The following is a 9887-nucleotide window of genomic DNA, read 5'->3' on the forward strand; positions in this document are numbered from 1 at the left end:
ACACTGTCTTTTCAGGATTGCTTCATGGATTGGAGAACTTTCTAACCAAAAATTTAAAAAAAAAAAAAAAAAAGCAGAAACAAAAAATCAAAAACAAAAACATAAGTGAAAGGACTACTTATCATTTCCAGCAGTCATGATGACAAGTTAAGGTGGGTTACCAATTCCGATATAGGAAGGGGATTTCTTGTTTGTCTAAATTTCTTTTTTTCTTAAAAAAAAAAAAATCATTTTTATGGGTCTGTTGTACAGGCCAGTAAGTCATAACAAGGTGTTTATAATCGTATCAATTGTGTTGGGGGTTCCTTTCTTAACTGGTACAATTTAGGCAGGCCTGTATTACTGTATCTCTATTATTATTGTTGTTGTTGTTATTGTTTTTTATATATATATATAGTTTGGACATGTTTATCTCTTGCTCCTGGATCCTACTTCAGTGAGCTCCCACACTGTGGGGAGGGAGGGTTTGGGGGTAAGGGGAGACTTACGTTCTTAACTGCGGGGAATGTTCTTGCTGGTTTCCTTATCCTTGATGACTCTTACAGAGGTGCTAGAAAATTATTTTCTTTTGCCACTTATGCAAGAGGCTTGGTGCAGAAGCTGATGGCAGTGTGTGCAAACACTCCCGCTCCACACATGCCCCCTCCCCCATCAGGTGGTGCCTTCGGAGCACTTTTGTGTAGGAAGCAATTCCTGCTGAACTGTAGCTCTCACTCACCCCGGATCATTGAATGACCCTGAGGCCCAGATCCTGCGGTGCACCGGGGCGGCGTCTGCTGTCCGTGGAGACGGCCGCGTGTGTCACAGGGCAGGATCTGGTTCCGAAGAGCAAAGACTACTGCAGACACCTGACTTGGTGGTTCTCCTGATTCCCTATCTCCTGAGAAATGCTCCTACTGTTGGTGTGTTTGTTTGTTTGTTTCCATTTTGTGAAAGTTTTTCATTCAAACTTCCTTTCATTTACTTGGCAAAGAGCGAATTGACTTCTTGAAATCGGGAAGCTCCTCCCTTCTGTTGTGTTCTGAAGGAACTCCCCTAGACTGTTGCCATCGAGTCTGTATCCCCCAAAGAGGTGTGATGGGAAGAGTCTGAGGCTCCCACCTTTTCCGGTGGCCGCAGACTTCCTTTTCACTGGACGACGTGTAAATTCCTCTAACCTTAAGACTCTCCTTGCTTCCCTGACTGGAGAATGCACTTACTAGCTGGGCACGGGGTCTTAGAACCTTTGAAGGACTTTGAGCAGGAACTTTGCACACACCTCAAGTGTCTCCTTGGTTTATTAGTGATGCTCCAGCTCGGTAGGTCAGAACGGCAATACACGTCTCGCTGTACGCTGTAGAAAGTGATTAGCTTCCGGAATTGTTTTCAGGGTGTTTCTAGACGATGTAAATGAGCCCGTCGAAAGGAAGAGTTTATGGAAATAGATGAAGAGGAATGAGGGTAACTTGGAAATTCAATTCCCCTTTGTGTCAGCGTACTATTATGATGTTTTGTCTGTACCAAAACATTTCCCGGACGACTGGATCACTGCGATGCGGCTCGTCTGAGCCCCCCCTCTTATTGGAGATCAGGTTCCCGTTTGGTATCTGTGGCTGCCTGCTTTTATCTCCAGTGGCCCAAGACTGCACTTTCCCCCCTTTCGAGCTAGGGTCTGAGAGAGAGTGGACAGGTCGTTTTCGTTCTGATTGCTCTGCTTATGTCCCCAAGAGAGCTTGGAGTCTGTGTGTTTGTCTCTTCACAGTGTTGGGAAAGGCAGTGATACAGATACAGCGTGTATTTTTGTGTGTGATCGTCCAAGTGGGAGACAGGCACCTTAATATTAAATGGCCAGAAACGGATTTAGTCCCTTTGTTAATTTTTCTTTTGTTGCTTCTGTCTTCCCGTTTTATCTCACGGAGTATTTAATTATCAACCTAAATTTCCTCTTCTCACCGTTCACCTTCCCTAAAATCCCTCCAAAATCAGTGAACTGCAAGCAGGGAAACTAACAAATAATGTCCATCCACCTTTTTTGTATGTGTGGTGTGTTTTTTTATGTTGTCGTTTTTTTGTTTGTTTGTTTTCTTTTTTTAACTAAGCTTGAACCAAAGTCAATTTTTAGCAAGCTGCTGTACTAATGGACTAGTTTATAACGTGCATTTCAGACACATTGAGGAGATAGATGCTACTGACAATTTCTTTTTTCATTTGTCTTTATTTTATATAAAAGTTGCTGCTTGTTTTAATCTTTTATGTTGGTTAATTGTAATATCCTCTGGGCAGACATTAACTTGATTTTAACTAGTGTATTTAGTTCGGTGTGTAAATAGAATGGCAGTGTCGGTTACTAATTTTTCTCCTCTCCATCTTCTCTGATGTTCAGTTTCATCTTGTATCCCGACTTGACATCTCTAACTTTAGTCTGTGCAAATGGTTTTAGGGCTATCACTAATAGTAGCTGCCCATTATAATGAGTCCCTCCCCTGGGAGTGGTAAGTTAGGAGGAAGGATTCAGGGAGGGAAATGCTGATACCCACCGTCCCAGATAGAGGTTATAGCATTAATTTCCCAAAACTGCTGCCAAAGGAAGTGTGGAGTCCTAAGAGACTCAAACCCAGTGGATTAAAAGGAAGAGCAAAGAAAGGCTGTGCTTGTGTGTGTGTTTTCCTGTGTGGTTCAAAAGATGCTCCCGCTCCTAAACAAGGTTCACCAATGGACTTTAATGTTTTAAAGATACTAAGCTTTAAATGTCAGGACGATGGGCTTCTATTCTCTGCCCTGTCTGTGTTCTCTAGTCAGCCTGGGATAAGGGGATTCTGCCTTTTCGCGTGTGTGTGGATCACTTCATGAGGATAAACCTTAAACCAGCATAAAAATCCGTGCTTAAAAGAAAGAAATCCTTAGACAAAGGTAACATTTAAAAATTTTCTCGTTGTTTTCTTATTTAAAGACAAGTTGTAAAACGAAAGGTACATTTGTACATGTACACAGGAAACACTAAAACAGTTTGTTGATAGGTATTTAGCTTAAAATCACTCCCCACCACCATCCCTAGACATTTTGCTGATCACATGGCTTCATGACTCAACCTTGAGTCCTTTTTGACTTTATATTATAGTTATCATCTCAAGAAATGCTTTTTGAATTGAGTGAATCTCCTAAGCTAAGGTACTCAGACTTGACTTTGAACCACCTTATATGGGAAAGTCTGGAAATGAAGGGGGCCATTTGACCAAAAAGAGGTGTTTGGTAGTTTCTGCATTTCTAAGCGGTTGGGCCAGATCGGTCATCAGAACTCATTGTACATTCTTCTTCTTCTCCCCCCCCCCCCCCCCCCGGCCTCCATGTTTATGCAGATTTTATTTCCTCCCTGAATTTGGTGAATACATACTAAACCAAAGACTAATTCTGAATGCATTTATAGTGATACTATATTTCTGTATTTGCCCATGGTAATGGGCCCTCCCCAGGGAGTGGTGAATGTAATTGAATCCTGCTTATCACAAGCAGTGCAGTTTGGTCATGAACTTTATTTATACCCTGTGTGAATCTGAAGGACAGAGCAGAAAGACCTAGAAAAGGGCTTCTTATTGGAACAATATCATTGTTCCTGATTTAAGAAATAAGTTGAGTGCTATATATTAGTTTAAATGTTTCTGAATTATATAAGCAGCTTTTTAGAATTAAAAAAAATGTTCACCTCTATTACCTGACACAATACACGCTTCCTTTTATTTATCTGATAAGAAAGACCAATACCATCCCAATTCACTCAACTTATTACTCAAGCAACGGAACCAAAGGAATCCAACTTTCATTTTGTGTAGGACCATACCTATTTGTACTTCATGGTAGCATTATTAGAAGTTAACGATCCTCTTTTTTTTTTTTTTTTTTAAGGGAAAATAAGGTTAATTAAAAGACTTTTTGTGAGATGATCATGCTGTTTTGTTCTACATAATTCATTCATTGTTGGGGGGGAAAAAAGCACAATTATACCTCTTTTTTATGTTATTTTGCCCTGTTATCCCTCATGTATTTGGGAAGATGGGGGAATCTTGTCTGTATTATCCAGAAGCACAGATATTTTCTTGACACAAGATTTAAGGTCAGCCCAATCTTTAACATTAAATGTTCTCTTTAAATTGCTGGAAAGGCTGGATACATTTGCATATATAGGAAATCATATTTGTAGATATTTGAAGCTCCAAACCCTGATAGTAAACATTGCAGTCAGTGTATATAATAAACGTACAGAAGAAACTCTTTGTAGTTCATAGTCTACAGTTGTTCCCACCCCATGTCATCTTCCCCAAACTTTCTTCACCGAGAAAAAAGTAAACCCGTTGAGATAGGAAGAAAAGGGAGAAGTGCCAGCCGGGAGACATCCGCGTGCACCGAGCCCCAGGGCTGGTGGGTAGCGCTGATGGGGAGCTGGTGGGGAGCTAGTGGGGAGTGGCGCCTGCCCAGACCTCCTGCTGGCAGTATCCGCAGGGTCAGACCCCCTAGGGGCACCCCAGAGGTCAGTCTACGGTTTGATAACCTTCAGTCGAAGAAGAGCCTCAACAATTCATGATGAGATGTTGGCCAAATTCTTTTCCATCGATTCAGCATCTAAAATTGATGAATTTAAAGTTTATTCTCCAAACCATGTGTATTGCAGCTGAAAATATTAAAAGACCATCCATGCTACCAAGAAAATGGCTCTCAAGACCTGAAATTTAAAGTTATTCAAATGGGCAACAGTTGATGGATTCATTTGATCATAACCATTGATGAGTTCATTTTGTATATGCGTATAAAAAGCATTTAATGTATGACACTGTTCATCTAATCATAGCCCTGGCCATTTTGAAGTCATTTTCAGTCTTAAAACATTTTGAAGATGACACTTTAAGATGGTAAATCTTTCTTAGCATTTACCTTCATTTTTGAGAAGGAAAAAGAATCTTTGCCATTCTTTTAAGAAAAATAACTAAGATCCGCTATTAGGCAGGTTGGCATAATGGCGCACACGGTATAAATGTGAGCATGAACAAGAGTAGGGTAAATAAACCGCTTTTATCATTAAAAGCTGATACCAGCCCTGTTCTGCCTCACTCTTTCGTTAATCCAAAGAGATTAAATGGGACACCCCGGAGATTTCCAGTAAGATAATTCGAGAGGATTTCATCAGGAAGGCAGGGAATGCGGTGTTTCTCAGATTTGTCCAGTTTATACCCAGATTTCCATACGGTTTGTGAGCTGTTGCTTTCTTCTAATTGTCCTCATTCGTGAAGCACTTAGGTCCTTGTTTTGGCTCTTCTTCTCTCCGCCTTTTCTAATAGCAGTAATTGAGTGAATCCTACTTTGATTCTGTGATCTGGAGCTCCTTTCAGCCCCCTCCTCCTCTTCCTTTTCTTTTTGAATGGTGATACCTTAATCTGTGAGGGTAACGCTGGTGGGTAACAGCTAGCTTCTGGCACCTTCATAAAATACCTCAGCGTAGCTTAGCATTGTTACAGACCTGGTTTTAATCTAAAAACCAAAAAAAGAAAAAAGAAAAAAACCTTTATAAATAGTGGAAATAATTCTAGCTGTAGCATTTAGTTGAACTGATGTTTATTACGGTTGATAAACACGATTGATGCTGTATGTATTTGGGATCCTGTTTATAGGTTACAATTTATAGGGTTAGGGAGGGTTGGGGTGGGGAGAGGAGAAATTGATTATGTTAGAAGGAAAATGTTGCTCATGTGTGTTTGTTTTTCCTCGTATCTGTCTTGCCAAAGGAAACTTGATTATCTCTGCAGTGGGTTTGGGATTCGTCGGCCTCTCCGTGGTTTCACCTGCACTGCAGCGTGTGGGTTACACATGGGCGGTGCTTTAGCTTCAGGGTCCCCTAAGGCATGTGTGCCCCTTCCTATGGCCACCCTTGCCCCCAGACCCTGCCAGTCCCTCCTAAGGATTCATTACCTCTCTGTGTGGCAAGAGCTTGGGCGAAGGACGCGTGTGTGGACATCCATCTGGGTGTGTGGTTGAGAAACGGAGGCCGAAGCAGGCGTGCGCCATTTCATTCGGAAAGGAAAGACAAGTGCTGCATCCTCAACTAGGAAAACTAAAGTGGAACAGGTTCTTTTTTGTCACCCTCTGTCATGTTGGCAACACTGCAAAGCCCTCCTTCCTTTTCTCATGCCAAGGCTAATTCCGTCTAGACCAAAAATGCGAACAGAAGTAAAACCGACCCGAGCAGTTGAAAGCCAGCCTGCTTGCCTCGCGTGTGATAAGGCGTGACCTCTGGGGACTGGCAGGTTGGTGAGACTGAGGAGAGCGGTGTTCCTGGTGGGAATGTGGATGAGAAATGCTGGCTTAGGAAATACCAAAGCACCCTTTCTGCCCGTACTCTGGGACAGACTGCCGTGGCTCTCCACGTTCAGGTATGGACTCTGCCTCCAGAAAGGTTATTTTTAAATAAACCATCCGTCTCACCGAACCCGAGTGGGATTTGGTTTAGGTACCAAAGACACTGCTATGTCATTGTTGAGTCTTACGTTTTCAAAACAGGCAGAGAGAATAGGAGTGAAAGGCTGAGATTTGGAAAGGCTGTACCTATGTCTCTTTCCTTTTCCTCTCCCCTCTTTTCTCTCCTCCCTTACCCACATTTTGAAGGAAGTCTTGGTTGTCCTGGCTTCGGAAAAGAGATGAATTTTGTTTCGCTCTGCTGGCTCTGTAAAGACGGATAGAGTTGCTCAGTGTAGCAGTGATGTTCTTAGAATTGCTGGCAAATCGGGGGGCGGGGGGGCGGCGTAAAATATGGGGGTAGAGGGTTTTTTTTTTTCTTTATTTCCCTTTATCTAACACTTATAAATAGAACCAGTACAGCCTGTTTGAGTTCAGATGGTCCCTAGATGTGCTATCTCTGTTCTGTCACTTAAAAAGGATAAGCATTTTCAAGAGCAGGATTACATGGAAAACCAAAACTCCTTTATCCTCCCAGGGAGCTGTATTGTTCCAGAACGGTTTTATACATGGGTTCTAGGGAGTTGAGAAGTTCATTGTCTTGGTGTATTATTGATGGGACACAGAAAGGGAGAGAGGGAAAAGACATTTATTACTCTCTTAATATTCCGTCAAAAATTGATCAGGTTGCAGAACTTCGTGAAAGCTTTATTAATAATCTGATTGTTCTGACATTATATAAAAGTGGTATTAATATTGTGTGACCTTTCAAAGCGCTAGATAGGTTTGTAAGTAGGTGATAGGGATATTGAAGATAAGAGCACTTGAAACAGAAGTTACGGGAAACAAGGTGTGCGTGATGGAACACCACTTTGAGCACGGGTCGCGGAGGGCAGGCGCGGTGTCTGGTTCTTTCTGTGTCGCTGCATCTGCCCCCTCTCGGCACGGGGCTCCAGCCCCCCCCTCCCCCCGGCACCACCTTCTAGTTCAGACCCAGGACACTGTCAAAAAGGTCAGACCCCGAAAGTTAATTTACTGTAAAAAAACATTGAGGTCTGCTGCAAAGTTCCCCCGCGTTTTCTTTGTTTACTTGTTCATCCTTGTTTTAAGTCAGCCCCAACCTTACAAAAGCAGCTTTTAAGGCTTCTTTCTTAACCTGGCAGCAGCATTGAGTTCTCTAACGTTATATCCCAAAGTCTGCAGGCAGACAGCCGGATACAGTGCCGTGTGAAAAATGAGACCTCCAAACGCTTCTTTAAAATTAGAATCTCCTTCGAATGAAACCGTGAAAAAGGACAGAGCCCCGTGGAGGGAGGGCCGTGCCCCCCCCCCGGCCCCCGGCCCCCTCCCACCGTCCGTGAGTCTGACAATGCAGCAGGAAAGGAGATGCACTTTCAGAGGCTGAAACGGAGGGGGTTCTGTCAGGAAAGGCTGTAGCTGTAGGCGTGTGGGGATGCCACGTCTGTGGCGCTCGCCCTGCCCAGGTCTGCAGAAGGCACGGAACTTTTCTAAGAATCGAGTGGACCGATGCCAGCCCGGGTGTGTTTAAAACTGCATATGTTGGGGGCGGGCGGGGGGGGGGGAGCGGAAGACTTTGCAGGCGTGTCACAGCGTTGGGCTCTCTGCGGCATCGGTGGTGTGGCCCCCCGGAGACGGAGGGAGAGGCGGACGGACTTCTCCCGGCTTCTCCCGTCCGCCTGAGCGCATTACTCAGTCCCGGGAGGGAGGCCTCCCGCGTTAGCCGCGTCAGACCGCAGGTCGAGTTCCTCCCTCTATGGTAATAGCAAAGGCTGGGTGAGTAAGGGTGGCGCTTCCGCCCACCCCAAGTCCAGGACTGTCGTATACCTCATTTCTAACTCGTGATTGAGTAACTTGCTGTAGCTTTCTCAACCCTCCAGAGTTGCCAAGTCCGCCCCCCCTCCTCTAAGTAACGTTGAACTCTGGCCTATAGCACCACAGGACCTGCAGCCTAGGGTGGGACCTCCTAAAGCCTCTGAATGTCGCTGCTGAAAAGCTACTGCAAACCGAGGGCAAATTGCAATCTTCTGTTTCTTTTCGTTGCAAGGGGGTCTTCGCAGGTCTCTCAACATCCGCTCTCCCTGCCACCCTGTCTCCGGGGGCTGGCCAGCTCTCCCCGCCCCCGCCTGCTGGGGTGGGAGCGTCCTGTCCCCCTCTGCGGCCTCAGGGTTCTGCTCATTTTCAGGACTTTGGGTGGAAGGGAAAAAAGACACCAAAGGCTCCTTTAAGCTGACTGCTGCATACACATTTCACTTTTTTTCCTTTGTCATGACCAAAAAAATAATAATAATAAATCCAAATATTTAAGTTTTTATTATTATTAATATTATTATTATTTGACAATCTTGTATCCGACGGGCTCTTTAGAAGCTGCATCCCCAGCCCTTTCACCTTTTCTTTGAATGTAGTTCCCAGCCTTCAATTCCCACCCCCAGTGTTGAAAGAAAGCTTTGCCAGGTCTTACTACTGCTGCTATAAGCCAGGGGAGGGTGGTTTCTTTGTTTTGTTTTGTTTTTTTTAAATTTCCAGCCAAAACCAAAGATTCCTTAATGATTGTATAAACTCAAAACAAACAAAAAAACCAAAGAAAAGAGAAGTCTTCAGCATCAATCCAGTCTGTGGCGTCCTGGCATTTAGAGGAGTGAGGCTAGGGGTGGGGGTGGGGGCTGTGACCCACGGGAAGGGCAGGGTGGGGGGTCTGTTTTCCATGTGCTCGGGTTTGCAGAGGTGCGTCCTCGGTAGTTTTGCTCTGGCCAACCTGTGAATGTGCCGTGGAACAAATTGGCATTTCAGATTTTCCAAAACAATAAAAAAGCCGCCATCGCCGTGATGAGCCACCCCCCCCCCAGCAACCACGGTCACCACAGGGGCTTTTAGCACGGGGGAGCTGGGAGGCCAAGGCCTGCTGCCGGGGCCGCCGGACCCACAGAGTGGGGGGACGTTGAAGACACTGGTGCAGGACTGGCTGCTCTGCTGGGTGCTTGGACCTCTGGGGTCATGACAGTGAGTACACGCCAAGGTGCCCTTCTAAGCCTTTTCTTCTCTCCTTTACTGGAACTGCTTGGAAGTGGCTCTGCCCTGTTGGTGAGAAAACGTGCAGAATGATTATCGAGCTTTTCGTTTCTCCTTACCGTAGTTGGTTTCCTTTCTGCAGCACCACTGTGCAACTATGCATTGTATTTCACAACCTTTGTGCTAGGTAGATGCCTGTGACTTTTTAACTCGGGGGTGGGGGTGGGGGGGCTTGCAAATGAAGGAACTTTTTACATGGATCTTTTTAATCTCAGTTGATTGGGGGCGGGGCGGGTATTTGGTTCTAGGGTCATACAAGCTCTATCCCAAAGCAAAATCCAAATGTTAATAATATTAGCCTGATGCAGATACCAAAGATGATTTCTTTCCTGCAGAACCTTAGACTTGTGTATTAAGTACGATTACCCAGCACTTGCATT

At 44.6% G+C, this 9887-nt stretch overlaps 1 protein-coding gene across 1 annotated transcript in view; it reads left to right on the forward strand.

The window, feature by feature from the left end:
* The window catches only part of POU2F1 (POU class 2 homeobox 1), a 185231-nt gene extending 176150 nt beyond the window's left edge, over positions 1 to 9081 (forward strand). Inside the window, exon 16 of the mRNA XM_030301799.1 lies at positions 16 to 9081. Coding sequence (XP_030157659.1) covers positions 16 to 140 — 125 coding nt within the window. The 3' untranslated portion in view covers positions 141 to 9081. The remainder of the gene's footprint in view (positions 1 to 15) is intronic.
* The last annotated feature ends 806 nt before the right edge of the window (positions 9082 to 9887 follow it).

Source organism: Lynx canadensis, chromosome F1 (genome assembly GCF_007474595.2).
Source record: "Lynx canadensis isolate LIC74 chromosome F1, mLynCan4.pri.v2, whole genome shotgun sequence".
NCBI classification, from domain to species: domain Eukaryota; kingdom Metazoa; phylum Chordata; class Mammalia; order Carnivora; family Felidae; genus Lynx; species Lynx canadensis.